General features: G+C 39.6%; 1 protein-coding gene across 7 annotated transcripts in view; it reads left to right on the forward strand.

The window, feature by feature from the left end:
- Wdfy3 (WD repeat and FYVE domain containing 3) overlaps positions 1-25,211 on the forward strand; it is a 269,996-nt gene that overhangs the window by 185,059 nt on the left and 59,726 nt on the right. For all 7 annotated transcript variants that reach the window (XM_017802846.2, XM_017802849.2, XM_029555330.1 and 4 more), the window contains 11 exons: positions 1,051-1,185; positions 2,856-3,035; positions 4,885-5,118; positions 11,854-11,953; positions 14,240-14,400; positions 15,399-15,628; positions 16,600-16,709; positions 18,940-19,122; positions 20,169-20,326; positions 22,328-22,405; positions 22,792-23,019. In XM_017802846.2, coding sequence (XP_017658335.1) covers positions 1,051-1,185; positions 2,856-3,035; positions 4,885-5,118; positions 11,854-11,953; positions 14,240-14,400; positions 15,399-15,628; positions 16,600-16,709; positions 18,940-19,122; positions 20,169-20,326; positions 22,328-22,405; positions 22,792-23,019 — 1,797 coding nt within the window. The remainder of the gene's footprint in view (positions 1-1,050; positions 1,186-2,855; positions 3,036-4,884; positions 5,119-11,853; positions 11,954-14,239; positions 14,401-15,398; positions 15,629-16,599; positions 16,710-18,939; positions 19,123-20,168; positions 20,327-22,327; positions 22,406-22,791; positions 23,020-25,211) is intronic.

Below are 25,211 nucleotides of genomic sequence, written 5' to 3' on the forward strand. Positions count from 1 at the left end.
AAATATTTTCAATTTCTTTTTTTAAAATATTATTTTTATTTTATGTGTGTGAGTGTATTGCCTGCATGTATGTAGGTGCACTCGTGTAATACAGTGCCCACAGAGGTCAGAAGAGGGTGTCAGATCCCCTGGAACTGGAGTTATAGACGGTTTCTAGCTGCCATGTGGGTGCTGGGAATCGAACCTGAGTCTTCTGCAAGAGCAGTCAGTGCTCTCAACTGCTGAGCCTTCTCTCCAGCCTATATATTTTCAATTTCTTAATGATAGCATCTACATTTTCAGGAAAGCAGTAACTAACATGGTATTTGACCTATAATTGAAGACTATTATAATTGTCTCTCTATAGCTTATATTTGTATTTCATAAAGACTTAGGAATTTATCTTTTAAATTCAGCTTTGCTTCCATCTAATGCCAAATGACATTCAAATCACCCTAGTAGTTGTCCAAACAACTGTTCTCAATAGCCAGGCTTGGTGGCAGCACTCCTTTAATTCTAGCACTCCAGAGGCAGAAGCAGGTGGATCTCTGTAAGACGGGAGCCAGTTTGGTCAACATAGCAAGTTCCTGGAAGGCTGGGGCTATAGGCAGACCGTCTCAAAAAAATAAAAGCAAAAGAAAATATTGCTCTCAATAAATATTCATTTTTATTGTGTTATATCTTACTTGTAAGTAATATAAATTTGGATCAAAACATTGCTAAGAATGGGGAAAAGTACGTTCATCATGCCTTTTGAAAGAGCTTGCTTAAAGTCATCACATTTGTAATTTTATCTTTTGACTAATTAGCATGTGGTTTTCTTTTTTTTTCTTCGTTGAGAAAATAGGTAGAAAGCAACATTGTAAGCATAGGAACTCGCTAAGACAGGTTATAGGAGAGTGCACACTGCTGTAACTACCTGAATTTTGACATGTAGAATGGAGAATTGGTGATACTCTGTTTACTAACTTAAAAAATAGTTTCAAAGAAATTATATAATATTAGAATTTCTAAATATCTCTTGAAATAAGAAAGATTAGTGACTGATCTTTAAACATCTGAATTTTGCAGTTTGATTTGGATTCCATCTGGACATTTATCTTTGGAGTTCCTGCCTCTAGTGGAACCGTGGTCTCTTCTATCCACAATGTGTGTACAGAAGCTGCTTTTTTATTGCTGGGAATGCTCCGCAGCATGCTGAATTCAGTAAGTTACTGAGGGGCTGGGGCAGGCTGCTAGTCAACCTGTTTATGATACTTGCTTCTTCAGAGAGAAATTCTTTTGAGATTTACTATAGCTGTTTATTTCCTACATAACTCTAGAACCCCATCTTAGGTGTTTCTCATCTGTAATGTGGTAAGGATAGACAGTGTAGTTAAGACAACAGATTCTGAAGCTGGAGGTGTGACTCCTTGGTAGAGTATTTGCCTATCATGTGTAAGAGCTGCGTTTGATCGCCAGCACTGCAGGACAAAGGGAACTGCAGATTCTAGAACCCAGGATCCCACTCCTGCTGTTCTATACATGCAAACCACTGTGCACTCCTGTTGCCTTAGCTAAAATCTGCTGATAACAGAATTTACCTCATAGGGTTGTTCTGAGGATTTAATGAGGTAGTACATACATAAAATGCTTATAGGAGTGCCTGGTATATATAGTAAGTGTGCCATAAGTATCAACTGATATTGTAATGTGTATATTATGTGATCATGATATATTGTATATATGACCACATTGAACTAAAATTATTTTCATTTATATGTTTAAAAGGTTAATAGTGCAATTTTATTTTCTTTTTCACTTTTTCTATTCTGATTACTTTGAACTTACACATGAAAAGTTGGGAGAATAAATGACAAAATTCTTTATTCCTGTCTACCTTAAAGGAATATTGTGAATAATGGCTTGGTTTGCTTACACAGTTTAGAATTGTGTTTTAAGGGAAAATATTAACCTAGATACTTTGAATTATATGTGCCTGAGAATTAGAATTTTAGTCAAAATAATTGTTCTTTCGTCTAAGAATAAAACATTACCATTAAAGATAATTACTCCAGAATACTTTGGAATTTTTATTCATAAGTAAATATAAAATTCTGAGTTGAAGAAGCTACTTTCAGGGCCCAGATGCACATTATTCAAGTATTTGTGTGCGCATATTTTTATTATTTATCAGCATTGTGTTTGTTGTATGGTGCTTCAGAGCATTGGTGCTATTGTAGCAGGAAGTATAAGGCTCAGATGGATAGAGTGACTTCTGCATCCTTTATCTTAGTCCTGATTGTCTGACATGATGCACATTTGGGAACACTGAAGGGAAACAGCCGCTGTGGTGTCAGCCATGCTCATGTTGATATTGAATATTCAGAAGCACTGACTGTTCTTAGCTGAGCTGTGAGGACTCTGAAGAACAAACATCTGACCAGTTTCTATGGGTGTGGCTTGTATTTGAGCTAACGACTATGTTTATTTATGTGTGTGCACATATACCTGTGCTCGTGTAGTTTATAAATTTTTGGACCATTGATAATTGATATCTTCAATGATAGAAGAGTGGTCAGTAGTAGATTTTTTTTAACTTTGTGTGTGTGTGTGTGTGTGTGAGAGAGAGAGAGAGAGAGAGAGAGAGAGAGAGAGAGAGAGACATACACCCAGGAGAGAGAGAGAGAGAGACATACAGAGACAGAGAGAGAAGGAATGAATCTCATGCAGCCCAGGTTTACCTCAAACTTACTGTGTAGCCAAGGATAACCTTGAACTCCTGATCTTTCTGCCTCCACCTCCCAAGTCATGGGATTATAAACGTTTGCCACTTCACTAAAGTACTTTTTAGGCATTAACTTCTCTAATGTTTTCTTCTCCTATTCCTATGTCAGCCGTGGCAGTCGGAAGAAGAGGGCTCATGGCTACGAGAGTACCCAGTGACCCTCATGCAGTTCTTTAGATACTTGTATCACAATGTGCCAGACCTCGCCTCCATGTGGATGAGCCCTGATTTCCTGTGTGCATTAGCAGCAACTGTCTTCCCCTTCAACATCCGCCCTTACTCAGAGATGGTAAGAAAGGTCAGAGAAAGGTCGAACCAGAATTAGTCTGTTTCAGTGCTTAACAGATATTTAAAAATTTTTTTCTTTTGCCTGAATTTCTGCCTAAGTTGCAGTTTTGTCTTTGTGTATCACCTATTACATCACCATCTGCTGCCTCCGGCTCCCCACACTTTCCTTCTGCTTGTCCCTGACAGAACTGTGAGCTCTATTCCCGCTTTCATCCTCTGTACTGTCCTGTGCATAGACAATAATTTCCCTGTCCTCGGAGCTGTTGTTCATTTCTTTGTCCATATGGTGGTGGTGGCATGGTTATTAAAAGCTCTTGGCTAGCAACAGAATTCTAGTCAGGCCAGACTTCTTCATGGGAGTTTCCTGGGTTTATTTTTTTACAAATGAATTATAGAGTTGTCTTAAAAAGTGATCAAATAATGTGGTTCTTGCTTAACTTTTTTTATTTTATACTAACTTAACAGGAAATTATTAGGCTGTGATCAGCCATAGCTCAGGTATTTCTTTCCTTTCAAAAGATAGTTATTTTCCACAGTACTTCAGAACCCCACGAAGTGTTCTCATTCCTATGACATACTTTAGGGACTGGAGTAAACTACCTTCTTCGTGCTGATTTTTCTCACTATATAAAGGTGGAATGCTCATTCTAAAACTGTGGATATTTCTAGAAGACAGGGATGGCATATAACTTTAAGACTCCAGCTTGCTTACAAGTTTAGAATCCTTATTTTTGGTAAAAATATGACCGTCTGGGGCTAGAGAGATAGCTCAGCAGTTAAGAACACTGAATGTTCTTGCAGAAGATCTGGATTCGAATCCCAACACCCACATGGCAGCTAACAACTGTCCATAACTCCAGTTCCCAGGGATCTGTCAGCCTCTTCTGTCCCCTGTGGGCATTGCACGACACGGGTGCACTTACCTACATGCAGGCAACACACGCATACACATAAAAAATAAAAATAATAAATAAAAAAAATTTTTTTTTGGTCTTTTTGAGACAGGGTCTCCCTGTAGCCCCAGCTGACCTGGAACTCACTATGTACACCAGGCTGGCCTTGAACTCAGTGATCCGCCTGCCTCTGCCTCCCTAGTGCTGGGATTAAAGGGGTATGCCACCACGCCGGGCCTAAATAAAATATTTTTAAAAACATGACCTTCCATGGTATGCTTTTCCTTATCAGCTTTTTGTGGATTGTTTACTATTCTGTCTTTCTTGCCTGGCTTAAAATTGGGAAGAGTTTTATTGTTGTTTTGCTTATTTTGATTTTTTTTCACCTGTAAAAAAATGATCAACCCTTAGCTATTACCATTAAGACACAATTTTTTTCTGGTCTTTCTGAGACAGGGTCTCCCTGTAGCCCCAGCTGGCCTGGAACTATGTAGACCAGGCTGGCCTTGAGCTCACAGAGATCTGCCTGCCTCTGCTGGGATTAAAGGCGTGCGCCACCACACCCAACCTTAAGACACATTTTATCTGATATTCCATGACATTTGACTTCTATGTCAAATATGCAAATGCAGTCATCCTCATGCTGTTTCATTTATTTGAAATACAGTTATCCATAGTGGATTCATAACCGCACATAAAGCAGTTATATTATTAGTGTTCAATCAGAAAGACCCATGTTGAGTAGCTGTGACATGGCACCAGATCACTACCTTGAAAGCAAAGGTCAGGTAAAGCAGTGCACAGTCATGTGCTGAGCAGCTAAATGGGAGTCAAGGCTGAAGGAAATAGTGCCACCGCTGCCACTGCTCTTGCTGCTGCTGCTGCCACAATTTTCTTTTTAAGACACAGAAATAAAAGTGTCTCAAAATCTAATATGATTCCGCTTGAATTCCTTAGGTGACTGATCTCGATGATGAAGTTGGATCTCCAGCAGAAGAGTTTAAAGCCTTTGCTGCAGACACAGGAATGAACAGGAGCCAGTCAGAGTACTGCAATGTGGGCACCAAAACCTATCTGACCAACCACCCAGCTAAAAAGTTCGTCTTTGACTTCATGCGGGTCTTAATAATCGACAACCTCTGTCTTACCCCTGCCAGCAAGCAGACTCCACTAATTGATCTTCTGTTGGAGGTAAAGACAAAGAAATGCATGTAGAACTTGTTGTTAAAATTAGAACATTAAGAACCAATTAAATTCTATGCTGAACACTTTCAGATTGCTAATGCTTCTGTGGGCAGCGCACATGTGGGCTGTAAAGTTGTTAATCCCACACGTGCTAGATAGACCCTGTCAGTTTGTTGCAGTTCTTTCCATTCCTTCAAGCACATTTCTAACTCGGTCTTTTATCATCCTTTTTCTAGGAATTGGTAAATTTTTCCAATAAGGGGCCAAAAAATACTCCTTATTTTAGGCTTTTCAAGCCATAGAGTTTGTGTCAGAACTCTTCAGCTGTGCCACTGCACTGTATGGAAGGAACTAGAACCAGCACGGAAGACAGTGGGTAGGCTGCATCCCATCAAGCCAGCCATCTGCAAAAATAGGCTCAGGGGAGATTCAACCTGCAGACAGTAGCGTGTGGACACCACCCCTCCTCTATATGTTCAGAGCTCTGCCTAGAGTTTTTCCCCTCACCTCTTAACTCTACTTCAATCATGCACACCCAGCATTACCACTGGTGTTGCTATCCTGTCCATTGCAGCTTACAACACAGTGTATTGCACATAGAGATACTCAACATGCACTCACTGATTTTTTTTTTCCCCCTCAAGGCAGCAGACTTTGATATTTGTTCCTATCCCTGATGAATGGTAGAAGCCAGTGGTGCATGGGAAAATGAGAGTGAGTCTTCACCTTAGCCGGTTTCCTTACTGGCTTTACACTTAGGCCATTTTCAAATACTCATAGAAAGCTGTGGTGTGTAACTCAGCAGTAGAGTGAGTATCCAAATCGTGCATACTTTGTGTTTGATCTTCTCAGAGCTAAACAACCAACAGCAAAATGTGCACCTATTGGAATCACTAAAGGAAATAAAAGATCACAAGGAGAGAATTTAGTGAATAATCTATTGTTGCCTATGTGTTCATGTTCTTTTGGCAAGTTTGTAAAAATAGGGCCAAAGAGGCCCTGCCTTGGAATGTGTGAAGGTTATTAAGTGTGGCGACTGCTTTCCAAGGGAAGAAATGTGGCGTGGGCAGGAGCTCTCAGCAAAGTTCTCTGCTCCATCTAGTGGCTAATGCAGTTAACTTGTTAATTGTAACCTCAAAACCACAGAAAGTGTTTACTTAGATGAAAACATCTCAGTTTAGCCAATTAAAAGAAGTCACCTACAGATTTAGGAGCCGGTCATGCTAAGTACTTTAACCAGAACCTCAGTGTTTTAAGATTGGCAGATGAAAAAAATGGTTCACCTGTAATCCGCATGATCAAAAGCTTTAGAATGAAAAGCTTGCCTGATACCATTTCTTCTCTTTGGAAACTGTGAAAAGCTCATAGGGCTGGAGCTGGAGTTCAGTGCTGGAGCAGTTGTCTTAGCGTGCATGAGGTCCTGAATTCAACAAGTATCACCAAAAAAGGGAACAAAAAAAAAAAAAGAAAAGCTCAAGAAAGATGATCATTATCTCAATATCTAGGGTAAAAGTTTGAAACAGCCCATGAAAAGTGAAATAGCAATGAGATTCAGAAGAAATATGTGCAAAAAAGGATGACTGAGAGAAAAAATAGCCAGCGTGCACCTAGCCAGCATGAGCATTTTTGAGCTTCTAAGAACCCTAATAGCTAATTAGTTAATCATGGATAACTTAGGAACTTTTATTTTTGTTTTCTGTGTTAGTAGAAAAGTTGCATGTCACCTTCACTAACCTTCTCATTGTTGTTCATATGGGAAGTTGTGCCCATTTGGACTAGGAGCTGGGGTGTTAGGATTATAGTTCAGGGATAAGCAGAAGTGTCAGGTTAAAGCCCCAAGATAGATTTAAAGTCTTTAAAACTAGAGAGTAATTTTGATGTGTTTTTCAATTCCCCTAACAGGTGGCAGAGTACCTTGGGATAGTCTATAATATTTTTTTAATCAGTTCACTAGTAATTACATCTTTGCAAAACAGGAAGATATGATGCCATTTTTATCAAAAAAGGTAGAAATCTGTTTTTAAAAACTGGGCTGAGGAGATGGTTAAGAGTATACACTGCTCACTGTTCTTCCAGAGGACCTAAGTTCATTTCTCAGCACCCTTATTAGGTAGCTCATAACTTCCCATAATTCTAGCTCCAAGGGATCTGACACTGTCTTCTGGCCTCTGTGGGCACATACACACACAGCAAACACACACATATAACCATAATAAAAATAAATCTAAAAAAATTAACTTACTACTTTAAAGAACTTTGCACATTTACAGAATGTACATATACAAAAGCTAATAAAAATATTATGTTCTTTGACTTTCCTTAAAAATATATGATTCTTGGGGCTGGAGAGATGGCTCAGTGGTTAAGAACACTGAATGTTCTTGCAGAAGACCCAGGTTCGAATCCCAGCACCCACATCACAGCTAACAGCTGTCCGTAACTCCAGTTCCAGGGGATCCGACAGCCTCTTCTGACCTCTGCGGGCATTGCATGACATGGGTGCACTTACCTACATGCAGGCAATGCACACATACACATAAAATGAAAATAATAAAAAAAATTTTTTTGGAGTTTTGAGACAGGGTCTCCCTGTAGCCCCAGCTGTCCTGGAACTCACTATGTAGACCAGGCTGGCCTTGAACTCACAGAGATCCGCCTGCCTCTACCTCCTGAGTGCTGGGATTAAAGGCATGCACCACCACGCCCGGCATAAATAAAATATTTTTTAAAATATATGATTCTTAATCAGATGATCATGAAGTTTTATCTCTGAAGAGATTCTAGAACAGTGAGGCTTAAACTCACTAATTTTCAGTCTGACAGATGTGAACCCTACCCTCTTCGGTCTTATTAGTGTGAGAACATCATAGGAGAACATGCTTATTTGATTGTATCTGCCAAAGGAACATGTGAAATTATTTTTTAGCAGTCTCTAAAACTATCTCAGGCTCATTATAAGGGAGTCGATTTTCAGTAAGAAGTTCTTGGATTTGACTCTGTTCCATTTATTATATAAGCATGTTACATTAGTTCTTTGAAGAATATCATTAAATGTTTCTTCAGTAGGTTTGTTGTTAGAGTTAAATATATACATGTTACTAGTAAGAAGCATTCTGAGGAATTAATGTATGCTGGTTCCAGCTCTCTAACCTTGGTCAAGTTCAATTCCCCCTTCCCTTACAGTTTATCCATCTATAAAATGATCTAAGAAAGGAACCTGTCTGATAATTATTATGAAAATTAAACACAATAATACAGGATAATATTTATAAGTCAGTGCCTGGCATACTCAAAAATTCAATTGGCCTGGCTTAGGGATGTCTGGTGACTCTTCGCCAGCATTCATCAGAGTTCTCCCCAACTGTACATGAAGGACTAGATGGGTTTGGTACAGATGAGAAGTGTGGCAATTGAAAGAAAGTACATGGTTACAAATCAAAAGTGTTTACATCTACCTAAAGATGAAGTAGACCAAACTCATGGTCCTGAGTTTGCATGTGTGTTGTTTTGATACTGTAAGCTGTGTTTTGTGATCTAGGAGCTCAGTATACTCTTTCCCAGACATTATCCTCAAGACTTGTCCTCATCATATATCAGAGGGAAGCCTACCCTGAGTGGCCACAAGGAAGCAAGCAAACAAAATCAGTTGCAAAGTGGGCCATGAGCATACCAGGCTACTCAGAAGGAGTCAGAGGAAGCCTGCAGTCAGAACCCAGAAGCTGAGACTCTTCTTTTAAAGGCTTCTTATCCATTGCAGCCACAGGACAGCACCTGAAGCCTTCTTCCCAGAACCACAGCACTCTCTCCCAGGGACACCAGATACCTATCCCTGGCCTACCTATGCAGTCTGACAAGAATATTATGCATGGCCTTCCCAAGGCCTTGAAAAGGAGATGGTGATCCTTTGAATTCTTAATGTTTCCTGCTTCACTGGCTCTACTGGGGAGACAGGTCTGCCCGCCCGGAGCCAGAGCAAGCTTCCAGTGCTCACCATATCTGAATGTAGATCTGGTGAACCAGCCAGGTTTATCTAAAAGAATGATGAAAACATTATAGCTTGTGTGTTTGTTAACCTCACTGTCGTATTTCAGTGTAGTGGGGAGAATGTGATGTAGCTGGTGAGACTCTGGGCTTTAAGCTCCAAAGAACTGGGATTTAAGTCCTAGTTGTGATTTAATCTCATTTAGCCTCAATTACTTTGTCTCTAAAATGGGGATGTCATGATGTCCAAAATGGTGTTTTACTGATGAAATGACAAAAGTGTATATATAGCAAGGACCTGTGTCTGGCACAGAATACTCCAGTGAATTATTTTAAAGTGACAATGATGCCTATGTTCATAAAAATCTTAAATTCTGTAAAATTTAGAGTGCTGTAAATCTCAGCAATACCATTTGAGCTAGGCAGCTAGAGCCAGTAACAAGTGTAGGTTTGGGGTCATGATCACCCATGCAAAAGCTACAGTGAGAAGAATCAGAGGATTAAATGTCCACTGATGACTAAGCAGACCTTAAAATCCTTCTGGAAATAGAAACAATTTGTTTTTATTTAAGTAAAAATAAGTATCGTTATGATAAGACACTTCTCATGTTTCGAAGACCTTGTTTTATAGACTCCAAAACTATCTGGTTAAGACTTGATTAACCTATTTATTAGCACTTAACCCCTGGGTTAGTTGTGTTGCTGAGGACTGTAGTCTCCAGAGTGGTTATATCCTCCAAATGGACAGCCTTATCCCTTGGTCAACTCCTACCAGATGGTGGATGAAATGGCCACTTGCCTAATTCCATGGCAGTCCTGGTGAAACTTTTACTCTGCTGTTTATCAGTTAGAAGTTCACACTTTTCAGTTAGTGGGAGTAGGACTCTGACTACAGTATCCCAGAATAATAGACAGACATTGGTCACATGTCTCCATTGGCCATTGCCCAGACACCTTCTGTTCAACTAAACAACATAATCTTTCACTTTTTCTCAAATTAAGGATAAACCAATCTCAGTTACTAGATCTTCTCACGTATGTTGTCACTTTAAAATAAAGATACCAGGGATCTGGAGAGATTCGGTGGTTAAGAGCACTGGCAGCTCTAGCAGCAGACCTGGGTTTAGTTCCCAGCACCCACTTGGTAGCTAACATCTATAATTCTAGTTCCAATGCCCTTTTCTAGGCTCTATGGGTATTGTATCCACAGGTGCACTTACATTCATGTGCATAAAACACTCATAAACATAAAATAACAATAAATAAATAATTAAAAAATAAAGACATCATGCACAAGAAAGAAGGAAATACTCATTAACAACTTTGCTTCAGTTGGTTTTTTACTCCTTAGGCTACTGTCTTTGATCTCAGTGTAGAAGTTAGATTTCATCTTCTTTATTTTTATTCTCCACCAGCATGCATTGCATGGGGGGAGGGGGGAGGCCAGAGGTCAACAGCAGGTGTCTTCCTCTATTACTTTCCACCTTATAATATTTGGGATATGATCTCATACTAAACCTGGAGCTTGCTGTTTCCACTGGACTGGCTGGCCAGGAAGCCCCCAGAATCTACCCATTTCTACTCCCAGCACTGGGGTTACAGACAGGTACCATTCATTGTGCCTGGCTTTTACATGAATACTTACACAGCCGACACTTAACCCACTGAGCTATCTTCCCAGCCCCTCAACTGGGAAGGAACAAGGAGCACCTTTAAAATCTTCCCTGGGACCACTTAGAAAGTCAGATCACAAAGAAAACAGAACAGTATTCTAAAGCTCACTTTTGTAAGGTGCTCCTAAACATTGTCCCGATTGCTCTGTTTTCACACCTGTTTGCAAAACACCAATATTATACTTTGACTTACACACACTGTCAAGAATGTATTAACAGTTGGAACTGTTCCTGTGTGAGAAAGGCCTGGCTGAATGGCTACAGAAGGATCATTAAAGTATCCTTAGTTACCTTTCTTCCCAGTGCTTTGCCATTTACCAGGCTGCGTATTTGGAAGTTAGGTACCTAAATTGTCTTCCCTAGCAACCAGGAGGTACTTTTGGAGGGTGTCATTCAACTGTGTACTCCACGTTTTTCCTTGAGATGAATACTCCATAAAAGTGTTATCAGAAATGCCATCTATACATCTGTTCACTATCCACAGACAACATTGCTCATAGACAATTGTAGGAAACCATATCCTCTCTGGTGCCAGCAAACTAATGTGCTTCCTATCATAGATAATAAAAAGCATAAACCACAGTTTCTTCCCTCCTGACATGCATGAAGCAGCACTAGATTGTCTGCCTGATTAATCTTTTGTTTAAATAATTTCTTCCCCATTGAGTGCTCTTGACTACTATATTTCTTGAGCTTTTGGGTTTGCATTAATGATTTTTCTGACTTATTTTATCTGCTTTTTTTAAACTGCCATATCTTTTGGAAATGAAGCATAATAATAAATTATTAAATGTTTACTAAATACTATGTTCATGGTCAGGATTTTGAAAGAATAGATTTAGAGATGGCTCTTCACTGTGGCTTCCCTTTTTTATTTTTTAATTGTGTGATTTGAAAATTGAGAGCAAGATGATACACACAAATAATCTCCCTTGTGCCATTTTCCCCCAGTTTGCCAGTAGGACTGCTTTTGGCTTTTTGACATGTTTCATAATGTAAATATGCTAGGACCCCATCCTTGTGTAGTTAGGTCTGTGTCTAATTTTGGGTTTTTTTGTTGTTGTTCTTTTGATTTTTCTTTATATAGGCATCCCCTGAAAGATCAACAAGAACTCAGCAAAAAGAATTTCAGACATACATTTTGGATAGTGTGATGGACCATTTGCTTGCAGCTGATGTGTTACTGGGTAATCACATCCTTTTCTTTTCTAAAAGTGCCTATTATTACTTTAAACTCTCTAAACTCCAAGTTCATTTTTTTTTTCTCTTTTCTTTTCAGCCAATTTTTTTGTTTGTTTTTTTGTTGTGTTTTGTTTTTTTGAGACACGGTCTCCCTGTAGCCCCATCTGATCTGGACTTGCTATGGAGATTAGGCTGGTCTTGATCTCACAGAGGTCTACCTGCCTCTTCCTCCTGAGTGCTGGGATTAAAGGCTCATGCCACCATGCCCAAAATTCCATCTAACCTCATAGAGTTAGCATTTTGTTTGTGTGGGAGATATATCTATGTTTTTTCATGGAGCAGAAGTCTATTTGTTATCATTACTATGTAGTATTGTGTCACATGAGTATATTTTTATTAATGTTGTTGCTGATAGACATATGGAAGTTTCTAGTTAGAGACAACTCTAAATAATACTGCTGTAAACATTCTTGTTCAAAGAGACCACATACTTGTAATTATATGTGTCTGTTGAGTAGTAGAATCATAGATTTGTGCATATTGTTCTTTAAGATGTGTTCCAGATCAAAAGGTCAGAATACACTGGAATGTTTTTTCAAAACATTTGCATTTCATTACAATAAAGATGTAACACTTGATGCATTTACAGTAGAAATATCATTTACATACAACACAATGCAAATTTATAGGGGAAGGGAATGTATTGTTTCAAAGCTAGGCGTAGTATACCTACCTGTTATCCCGGCAGTGCTAAGAAGCTAAGGAAAAAGGGTTGTACATTCAAAATAAGCATGGGCCATGTTTTCTTCAAAAGAAAAAGAGGGAGGGAGGAAGACTAAAAATATTGAAAGGTTTATTTTGAAAGGTATATTTTATGGACTACTCTGAGGTCCTAGTGATCACATGAATCGTAGAACCTCCATGCTAGTAAATGTGCCAGGAAATCTTTAGTATTGTTTTGACATATGTCCTGGTTTGTTTCTTCATTGCTGTGACAAAACACTCTGACCACTACCAACTTGGGGAGGAAAGGGTTTATTTATCTTACATCCCCCAGGTCACAGTTCATCCAGGAGCTCAAGGTAGGAACTCAGGGCAGGAACCTGGAGGCAGGAGCTGGAGCACAGGCCGTGGAGGAACACTGCTTACTGGCTTGCTCCCCTGGCCCCTGCTCAGCCTGCTTTCTTATGTAGCACAGGCCCACCTGCCAGGGTTGCACCACCCACAGTGGGCTGGGCCCTCCTACATCACTCATCAAGAGGATGCCCCTCAGACATGGCCACAGGGCCGTCCAATAGAGGCAATTCCCCAGCTGAGGCTCCCTCAATCCAGGTGTGTCAAGTTGACACTAAAGCTATCCAGCACAACATATAAATGAATTCTCAAATTCTGCAATATCTGCTCTTGTAATGGATCCAGATTCAGTTCCCAGTACCCACATTGTGCAACTGACAACCACCCATAACTCCAGTTACAGGGCATCTGACCTCCTCTTCTGGCCTCTGCAGGCACTGCATGCATGTGGTACACATAGAGACAAGTAGGTACATGCACATACACATAAGTAAAATGTTTTTAAAGTTACAAAATGAAGAGTTGGTTTAACAGGGTAGTTTAGAGTTAGGTAACAGTAGTGATCACGTGTATCAGAGCCTCCAGACTCTGCAGGGGGTGTTAGAGATCATTTGGTGAGAAGGGGATGATTTGAGGCAGTGTGTTTATAGCAACCCACTGGACATACTGGGGTAGCCTAACAAGAAGAGGCAGCACTGGTAGTAATCACAGAGGGCTACAGTACAAGTCCCTTTTGGTAACTCCACTGAATCTACTGAATTTCACGAATTATCTTCAGCTTCTTTTGCCTATATCACCTCATTTACTATGAAAAGTATGCTCCAAAATAGAGTTTTGTTTGATGGGCTTTTTTTAAGCTTTATTATTCACACACAATCCATTTTTAGCTAATAAATTGGATTTTTTCTCTCAGATGGAGACTCTATTGCTGACAGCTTTAGTTGAAGAACTGCTTGCTTCTCACAGGCAGTCTTTAGTTTTAAGAGACTTCACAGGGACTCTCAGCCCACAGTGCTTTTAACCTGCTGAAAAGATTCTTTCTAGCATTTCCCTGGTTTCTGACCATGCACATCATTTTATTAAAATAGTACCTAGGAGCTTGTGGTTGTATTCTTAAGTGCTGTGGGTATGCTCATCTTTCCTAACCTGCTTTCTTTGAGGTCCTTGTGCTGGTAGACACCAATTTTCTTAGACCTCTTTTTCCTACTGGAATTTAGGGGAAGATGCGTCTCTGCCTATTACCAGTGGAGGAAGCTACCAGGTATTGGTGAACAATGTATTTTATTTCACACAACGTGTGGTGGACAAGCTTTGGCAAGGCATGTTCAACAAAGAATCTAAACTTCTTATAGATTTTATAATTCAACTAATTGCACAGGTAATCCATTGTCACTATTAGTTACATAGTACATGTTTTCTTTTCGGTAAACTTTATTATGGTGTCAAAATTGTTGGAAATAAGTGTAAATAAAAAGATAATGGTTGTTAACATTTAATAGGCTAAGCTTATTAAAAGTAAGTAAAAAATGCATACTTTTGACTCCTCTCTCCTTCCTGGTACCAGTGTTCTCTTTATAAAGTTGCCTAATTTATTCAAACTAGTTGGTCTCTTGCTGACCCTTTCTGACCCAGGGTTAATACTTTGTTACTATAATTTCGTACATTTTTATAATATGTCAGTGTGTAAAGACAAAGAGCGAAGAGTCCCTGTTGAAGAACTTTTCTCTTGTCAATTGAACCTTTACACTGTCCATTGGCATCCATATTCCTTTGAAGATACCACCCTCCTTATGCTTGTTTGACCAAAAAGCATGGGTCTGATCTGGCATATGTAATTAATTTAATTTCCTTTTTAATGCAGAAAAGTCAGAAAGTGCTGCTACCAAATTTGGCTGGTGTGTGGTGTAGGTGCACAGTTCTCCTGTCACCTAAGAATCTCTGAAGATACACATATGTAGTTAAGCCACAGAGAACTCTCAAGTGAGGGAATGAAACTAGAACACTGAAACATTTTTCTCTGAAATTCTTGGTGATTTCTTCAGCGTAAATGTCATTCATCCTAATAAAGTTAACTTGATGGAAGCTTCTAGCCAGATGATACTTGATGTGCTCTTGGAGAGTTCACTGCTCCACAGAGAGGATGCTCCCCAGTGAGCACTCTGTGGAGCACTTTCTTCATTCTTAAATTGCATTTATGTGTCTCATGGGCTCTGGATATATAATAGCAAGAGCTTAGTATTGTTCAGACTAAGTAAGCACTCCTAGGACTTAACATGGCATGAGTTACACGATAGCTAATCAAAATGCATTTATGAATGATAAGCAGTTCTTTTGTTTTTGACCATTTTACTGAAAACATCTCTTTCATGTCTTTAGTCAAAGAGAAGATCACAGGGGTTGTCGCTGGATGCAGTTTATCACTGCCTCAATAGGACCATCTTGTACCAGTTCTCCAGGGCTCACAAAACTGTTCCACAGCAAGTAGCTCTCCTTGATTCACTCAGGGTCCTAACTGTAAACAGAAACTTGATCCTGGGCCCTGGGAACCACGACCAAGAATTTATTAGCTGTCTTGCTCACTGCCTGATTAATCTACATGTTGGAAGGTAAATCTCTTAGATTCCATTTGCCTTGTTGTCGACTTTGTCTTTGGTCAGATTCCTTCAGAACTTTATATATATATAGTGATAGTTATTTTTACCTGTAATCTGTTTTATTTAGTCTTTTATGAAGAAGGTAAAGGGGAAGGGTTACATTTTTGCAAGGAAATAATGATTTTCCTTTTTCATTTACTTTTCTATATCTTTAAGTTTTTTCGTGATTACCATGTCACACACGTCATGATTTTGAGTGTGGTGGTGGTGTTCATTTCCAGTTTTTAGTCTAAGAGACTAAGAGAAGTGAAAAAGAAAACAGCACAGTGCTGTATGTTAAGTTGGTGAGTTGACTGGTATTTTAATCTTGATGGATTTGACAGGTGTATCCTTGGTATCAGCTAGGGGCTAGTCACTCATTTAGGGACTAGAGTGAAACTGTAAGCTAGATCCTATGGCAGACTTGGTGAAGAAAAAGCAGAACTGAGTAAGCCAGTCAGCTGTGCTGAGTCCTCTAGAAGCAGCACAGTGCTTTAGGAGCATCTAAACAGGAAGAAACGCCCACTGGAAGAAAGAGCTGTCTACATGGGTACCCACAGGGAAGTAAGAGGGTGGCACATCAGGGAAACCAAGAAGAGAGAGCTACAATCTGGAGAGGGCTTGGCTATTAGATTTGTTATCATTTTAAGATAAAAATGTTAACACTAATCTAAAAAGACCTTAAATGTCAATATGACAATCTTGATCCTGAAATTACTTTACCTACATGTAATCAAGTGGATTTGTGAGATCATTCCTTAAAAATGGCACCTCTGTGGTAAATTAGGAGTCCTATTTTTGCATCCATTGAATGTCTGTCTGCCAGTAATGGAACGTTACGATGGGGCCAGTGCTTACAAGTGTCTGCAGAGTAATTCGTGGTCATTATAGCTGTCAGCTGTAATCATTCCTTCAGAGAGGTGAATTTGGTTTCAATGTTTCAGCAACGTGGATGGATTTGGACTGGAAGCAGAAGCACGCATGACCACATGGCACATCATGATTCCCTCTGACATTGAACCAGATGGTGGCTACAGCCAAGATATCAGTGAAGGTAAAGTTCCCTGGATGATTTTGGGTGTGGTGGTGGTGTCCATTTCCAGCTTTCAGACATAGCCAAAAACATTGGTTTCAAAAAATACCAGTATTACTAGCTATTTTCTCAGTGCCATAGACAGCCTTCATATCCACCAACCTGCCCACAAACCATCTCCATGTGCCAAAATGAGCAAAGCACTAAGTCTGACAATGCTTCTTACAAGACCTGGTCACATTTATGCTGAACATACTAATTTGACATTGCCTAAAAAGAGAACTACAGGCATGTCCTTAGAGACAAAGGTTACTTGAGATAGCATCAGTACTTGTCATCATACCATCTAATCAGTTACACCATCTTGTCGTTTTCCTTGGTTTTTTGTTTGTTTGCTTGTTCTTTGAGTCAGAGTCTCACTAGTTTCTCCAAATCCTGTAAACAAATGTTGCATACATCATGTGGATTGATTTTTTTTTTTTTTTTTTTTTACTTTAAGCACTCAGGGTTAAAGCAAAGATCTCTGTGGTAATGTTTGTCTCCCAGCAAAACGCCACATGGTGGGGTTGTGTGCCATTTTACCCTTCGAAAGCCCAGAACTCATTCTTCTCTTCATTGATTTATCTAAGCATTTATTAATTTGTCTTCTACCAAAATGTCTTAATTCCCAAACTGAGGTTCACCTGCGGTGTTTTCACAAGGAACTGGAAGTCTAGAACCTTTGTTCTAGAGAGAGAAGGGTGGGGGGATTATGAGAGTAAAGAGGATACCTGAAAGGACAAGGAAAGCTCTGTAGGCAGGGGTGCAATACATGTGATGTGAACGCAGAAGCAGGCCTGTTTTGGGGGAGGAAGAGCACAGGCAAGAGGGGGAAAATTGGTAAGGGAATTAAATAAGAACTAAGTATAATGACATGTGTATGAAAATGCCATGATAAAGCCTGCTGTTTTATATACCAGCTTTAAAATTAGTTAAAAATAATGAAAACAAAGTAAAAATTACTTTGAAGGGTCTGAGAGCATAGCTTATTGGCAGAGTACTTGCCTGGCACAGATGAGGTCCTAGATTCATTTGACAGCAGGGGCATTTTGAAAACTTTGAACTCTCTTTCTAGACCAGGCCTTGCTCTCACAGAGCTCTGCCTTCCTCTGCCTCCTGAGTGCTGGGATTAGTGGCTAGTTTGAGAACTTTTAAATGGAGTATAAATTCTTATTTAGAATTGGTAGATTGTGGATGGAGAGATGGCAGAGGACCCAAGGTTCAGTTCCCACACAGTAGCTAACAACTGTCCATAACTACAGTTCCAAAAGATTGACACCCTCTTCTGACCTCTGTGGGCATTGCATGATATGGATACACTTACACACATGTAGCCAATACACTCATAAAATATATATAATAAATAAAATATTTAAAAATTAAAATAATATTTTTTTTCATTGCTACAAAAAGTACAAAATTTTCCTTCAAAATTATTAAAAGTGTAGACAAACAAAGGTGAGGTATTCTTTTTTCTTTGGTAAAAAGACATATGTTCCAAATTTGCTAATTCTTATGTGATAATGGTTTGTTATTAATATTCCTTCTTGTAAATATTTTTTAAAATGGTCTTTTTGAGGCAGGGTCTCCCTGTAGTCCCAGCTGGCCTGTGACTCACTATGTAGACCAGGCTGGCCTTGAACTCACAGAGATCTACCTGCCTCTGCTTCCTGAGTGCTGGGATTAAAGGTGTGCACCACCATGCCTGGCAATAATTTTCAATTTTATAAATAAAAATTTTGGGACTGGAGAGATGGCTCAGCAGTTAAGAACACTGGCTGCTTTTGCAGAGAACCTGGGTTCAATTCCCAGCACCCACATGGCAGCTAAAACCTGTCCATAAGTCCAGTTCCAGGTGAATCTGATGCCCTCTTCTGACCTGTGGGTATTGCACGACACGGGTGCACTTACATACATGCAGGCAATACACACATACACACACACAAAAATAAAAGTGATAAATATTTTTAAAAATTCATTTTCATATGACTATAAAGCTTTTTGTTTCTTGTTTTTTTTTTTTTAACGTTTTGCAAGTAGGCAAACTTAGTTTTGGTTTTTTAAATAACCCTTTTCACTGAGCTAGATATAATTTGAGCTTTGTTTTTTACAGTTAAATACAATTGTCCGAATTCTTAGATGTAAAACATGAAGAAAAGTAAGAACTAGCTTTATATTGTGTTTTGATCATTTCCCTTTTTTCATTTTCTAGGGCGTCAGCTTCTCATAAAAGCTGTCAACAGAGTTTGGACTGAATTGATCCATAGTAAGAAACAAGTCTTGGAGGAACTTTTCAAAGTCACACTGCCTGTGAACGACAGGGGCCACGTGGACATAGCCGTAGCAAGGCCGCTCATTGAAGAGGCTGGTTTGAAGTGCTGGCAGAATCATTTAGGTGAGAAGGCCTACCAGGAGTGCCTGCTATACACCTGTGCGCTTTAGGTCCTGATGAAAATGTTGCTCTGATGACATCACAGTGCTCATTGAAACGCAAGTACAGCAGAACCATTCCAATGATCATACTGACATGTGACCTCTCTTCTTGAACTTTTTACATCTAAGGCATGCGTGTAGAGTTTAGAGAATAACACATTGTTGACAAACATGGTCACTCTCTTAACTGTGTCTGCAATCTTCTTCCTTAAAACTGAACATGATTTTCTATTTCATATGGTACTAAGACTGATTTAGTACCTATTTTTATCATATTTGGTATAAGTATTTGTACATTTTGCCGCAGTAATATTGATGTTTTCGATTATGGTTTACTGTTGTAGACACTCAATGGCATATAATATACTGTGTGTGTCTCATAGCTTTCCTAAAATCAAAAACATTCTGAGTTCCAAAATATTCCTAGTAGCAAACGTTCAAGATAAATGATTATGAATTATTCACATAGGAATGCATTCTAATTAAAATAGATCTATATATTATTGGAATATTGTGATATTATAACCAAATATAAATTGAGCTAGCACACTAATTCTTGAGCAGCTATCCTTAAACGGGCTCACCAACAAAGTCTGTGATATCTAAAAGCAGAATCTACTTCTGTAATCAATGCTACTTTTGGTAACTGTAGCAGTTTCTCTTTATCTGCTGGTGATGTATTTCCAAGATCTACCAAAGTAGCGGGAGGTGGGGGAGGGAGGATACAGATAATACCAGACCCCATGTATGCTATATTTCCTCTATCTACAAGCTTAGAAAGTTCAATATACACAGATACAGTGCAAGATTAAGAATAATCATTGATAAAATTGAACAATTATAGCAGTATACTGTGATAGAAGTAATGTGAATGTGCTCTGTCTCTCAAAATACCTTACTGAGTTATAGTAATATTTTCAGACTAAAGCTGATTGCCAGTATCTAGAACTAATATGAAAATAGTAAAAATGTGGCTGACTTGTACAATAATTAATTTTAATCTTTTAGCCCATGAGAAGAAATGCATAAGTCGAGGAGAAGCATTAGTTCCCACCACACAATCTAAACTGTCTCGTGTCAGCAGCGGCTTTGGTCTTTCCAAATTAACAGGATCAAGAAGGAATCGAAAAGAAAGCGGTCTTCATAAACACAGTCTTTCCACCCAGGTATGTTACATAGCTTCACTGGTGATACCCTTAGAAGTTTATATTTCAAGATTTAGTTGCAGTGTTTTATATAATATTGTCAACATATACAGGTAGATTACCTGAAATGGAACTTTGCTACATTTGCCTTTAGAATAAATAGAGATAACAGATTCTAGGAACGTCTTTATTACGATAAAATTGTATTGTGAGTACTGTGTATTTGCATCCCTTTCCTAACTGGACCCAAATGAGATTCAGACATTAGGAGATGATTGAGGTAATTTTTTCTCAGTTTTTCCAACTTTGAATAATACCATTATTGACAATTACAGAGATTTTTAAAATATATTTTAATTATTATTTTTACTCTATGTGTATGAGTATATTGCCTGCATGTATGTGAGTGCACCATGTCGTGCAATGCCATGGAGGTCAGAAGAGGGTGTCAGATTCCCCTGGAACTGGAGTTAAGGATGGTTTGTAGCCACCATGTGGGTGCTGGGAATTGAACCTGGGTTCAATTCTGTAAGAGCAGTCAGTGCTTTTAACTGCTGGGGCATCTCTCCAGCCCCCAGATTTCTTTTTTTTTAATTTGTTTTTATTGAATTTTTGTGTATTTTACACAGAATATCTCAAACAGTCTTAATCATCTTTATACCCCCATCCCCACTGGCATGCTCCCCCAGCGTGCCCCCCCCCCCACTAAAACCCATATAGTCTGTCATCAATATTAAGGTCCAATGTGTCAAGTCAGTGTCCAGAAGTTTTTTTTATTACTATTTTATTTTATGTATATGCATATATTGCCTGCATGCATATAAGTGCACTTGTGTCATCCACGCCCGTGGAGCTACCATGTAGGTGCTAGGAATCAAACCCGGGTCCTCTGCAAGAGCACTGAGCCATCTCTCCAGCTCCAATAATTACAGAATTTTTAAGGCGATAACAGATGTCTTTTTTTTTATAGTCTAGTTGTAAATACTTGTGTTTTTTTTTAAAATCTTGCCTGCCTCCTTGTAGTAGTTACTCCTGTTGCTGTGATAAAACACCATGACCAAGACCACTTGCAGAAGGAAGAGTTTATTTGACCTATGGTTCCAAAGGAAAAGTCTGTAATGGCAGGGGAGGCATGGCAGGAGGCAGCCAGAGCAGTGAGCTGAGTGCTGACATCTTCAAGCAGGCACAGGAAGCAGAGCAGCCAGACTGGAAGTAGGAAAGCTGTGTACTCTCAAAGCCTGCCCCCAGTGACATACTTCCTCCAGCACTCCAGCATGGTCACACCTCCATAGATCATGCATGTTCCTCCCCAAATAGCACCAGAAACTAGGGACTAAGTGTTCAAATACTTAGAGCCCATGGAGGACACTTACTTAAACCACCATACTTCATTAACTTTTTTCTCAGCTTCCTTCATGATCCTTAAGTTTGTGACAGCTGAGGAAAGGATCTGAGAGAATTTGCATATACAGTCATGTGTTGTGCCACACTGGGTTTTCTATGAAGCCAACTCTAAGATGGAATTTAGGGTACAGGAAGCATATTCCCCAAGGATTCATCCCTATGGAATGGAGAAGGAAATTAGACACAGGGAAATGCCAGACTCAAATGGTGGTTGAGTGACAGCCCCATTTGGCTGAAGTAGAACATGGGCCACAGTGATCTTTCAGAGTTGACCTGCACTGAGCTGAAATCACCCCCAGCCTTTGTAACCTCCAGCCCAGCCAGCCATTGACCCTGTAGCACCCTGGCAGGTGTGCAGCCGAGGCCATTCCTGAAAGTGGCTGATGGTGCTCTGAAGACAGGGCTGTGGTGCTGAGGGGAGGAAGGTTGCTGCAGAACTATGGCCACCAATCAGCCCCTATCGTCATAATTCATTGTTTAGCATTTTTGCTTTTGTTTTCTATGGTAGCACATTGGCAGAATTTTAACTGTTCAGCATTAATTTTAGCGACAATTAGCTCATTTCCCACCCCCAGGAAATCTGTAAACTATTAAGGCTCTTTTCCTGTCGTTTGTTAGGAGATTTCTCAGTGGATGTTTACACATATTGCTGTTGTTCGTGACCTAGTGGATACACAGTACAAGGAATATCAGGAGGTGAGCCGCCTAATCCTAGCAGTAGTTTGTTTGGCATTGTTGGGTATGAAGAAACTCCTTCTCTTGATGTCTGCTTCTTGTATTAAGGGTAGGTTGCTGACTGCATGCATCACCAGGTGATCATTTCAGTATCCCTGATCCACCTCAGCTCCCTGTGTGACCAAGCATACACTACCCTGTACATAGCAATCCTTTACTTGGTGCTAAATCAGTAACATTCCTGGATCACAACAAACCCCACTTCTCATACAGTCATAAATAAAATGTGATTTATAATATTGTCTGAAATAGCTTCAATTGAATTTGTTTCCCAATTATAACTTCATTCCAAGTTATTTATGGTTTTTATTGTTACTTGACAATCAACCTGGCCTCCTTCCCTCCAGCGCCAACAAAATGCCCTGAAGTATGTGACTGAGGAATGGTGCCAGATCGAGTGTGAGCTGTTGCGGGAGCGAGGATTATGGGGTCCTCCCATTGGCTCCCATCTAGACAAATGGATGTTAGAGATGACGGAGGGGCCCTGCAGAATGAGGAAAAAGATGGTGCGGAATGACATGTTCTATAACCACTACCCTTACGTGCCAGAAACAGAGCAGGAGACAAATGTGGCGGTGAGTACACAGAACCCAGTGTTCGCAATGGCTTGTAAGCCCTCCTTTGCCTCCATATGCGTTTTCCCTTATTAGGTCCATTCCCCAGTCTATTTTAGGTAATCTGTATCAAATGGACTGTGTCTGTAAAACAGGGAGACATCACATTGCAAAAGTTTACAACATAGACTCTAGAGCCTCACTGCCTGGGTTTAAAACCAGAAGCTTCCATGTTACTATCTAGGGACATGCTATGGGAGCTCTGTAGTTATCCATTTCTTTATGCTTAAAATGGAAAAAGAATGATTCTACCTTATAGGGCTGTGAGGAGGATGAACTTAGTTCAGTTGTACAAAGTACTTGCCGGAGTGTCTGTCACAGAATAAGCACCCACCTCTTGTCTTCCCATGCTGAAATCCTGGCTCCATTAATCTCATGCTCATTGGTTTCGACCAGTGTTCTAATGCTGCCTAGAATGTAGGCTTAGAATCAACCTCAATGTCCATCAACAGACAAAGGGATAGAGAAAATGTAGCACATATCCAGGATGGGGTGCTAGTCGGCTTATAACAAGGAAATGCTGTCATTTGTTAACATTGGGATATTCTTGGAGGACATGCCAAGGGAAATGAGCAAGGCACAGAAAGAGAAATCCCACCTGCTTTCATCTCGTGTAGAGTCTAAGATAAATTCAGAAGCAGAGCAGAGGATGCTTGTCTGGGAAGTGAGGAGATGCTGGTCAGACGGCACAGGGTTTTCGTAAGACAGGGATAATCTTTCGAGATCTGTTGCACAGTAAACTGACTAGAGTTAATAGTAATGTATTACATGTTCAGAATTGGAAATGATGAATATATTGAATGATGAATATTTGAAGTAATGTTAGTGTTATTTAACCATTGTAAATTGTACACTCTATATATAGCATCAGTTTTTACTCCATAAGAATATACAATTATAATTTGACAATTTATTTTTTAAAAGAAAATATAGATCTTAGGTTTTACTAAAAGTTGGTGGCACATGCCTTTAATCCCAGCACTTGGGAGGCAGAGGCAGGTGGATCTTTGTGAGTTCGAGGCCAGCCTGGTCTACATAGTGAGTTCCAGGACAGCTGGGGCTACAAGGAGACCCTGTCTCAATAAAGACAAAAAAAAAAAAAAGTTAAGATTTTTTAACATAATTCCTTAAAGTGTGCTTTTCTCAAAACTGTCAGTTCTGTCAAGAATGTCACACTTGATATATCTATGTCTTAAACCACTATGCTTTCAAATATAGGAGCACTTTGCAAATGTAATAGTAATTTCCCATACTTTTGCAAGCTTTTACTAGTACCTTTTTTTTTTTTATTGTGTGTATGAACATGCATGAGCTTATATGCATACTGTGTGTTCAGGAGCCAAAGGAGGCCAGAAGAGGGCATTGGAAATCAGATCCCCTAGAACTGGAGTTACAGATGGTTGTGAACTGCCATGTGGGAGCAGGTAATTGAACCTGGGTCCTCTGGAAGAGCAGTAAGCACTCTTAGCCACCAAGCCATTTCTCCAGTCCCCATGCAACTACTTTTATAAGAAGAAAGCAATGATGTGCTCTTTAATTCTTAATATTTTCCTCCAATAATTCCATAAGAATTTAAGCTTGAATCAGCTTCATAAAATGTTTCTTGGATAAACAGTCATTTAGTTTGAAATTCTTCAGAAATACTAAGCTGCCGTGGCTAAACTGAGTCACAAGACAGCCAAAAGTCACAGATCTGGGAAAGGGGCTGGAAGCAATGAAGGGGGCTTGAGATCGATGGGAGGAAGAGAAAAGTGGATCAGGGGAAAGAATAATCAGAGAGAGAGAGAGAGAGAGAGAGAGAGAGAAGCTGTCAGATAACAAAATTAATTTTAAAAAATATTAAGCTGTGGGGCTGGAGAAGTGGCTCATTGGTTAAGAACATTGATTGTTCTTACAGAAGACCCGGATTCAAATCCCAGCACCCATATGGCAGCTAACAACTGTCTGTAACTCCAGTCCCAGGGCATCCGACAGCTTCTTCTGTCCTCTGCAGGCATTGCACAACACGGGTGCACTTACCTACATGCAGGCAACACATGCATACACATAAAATAATAAATAAAATACCAAAAAAATTTACTAAGCTGTAAACTAAGTATGCTCTCCCAAACATGACCAACTCATTGTTTTACTTTAAAGAAGGCATCAACCTG

Source organism: Nannospalax galili, unplaced genomic scaffold, assembly GCF_000622305.1.
Source record: "Nannospalax galili isolate Female #2095 unplaced genomic scaffold, S.galili_v1.0 scaffold405, whole genome shotgun sequence".
Lineage (NCBI taxonomy): Eukaryota > Metazoa > Chordata > Mammalia > Rodentia > Spalacidae > Nannospalax > Nannospalax galili.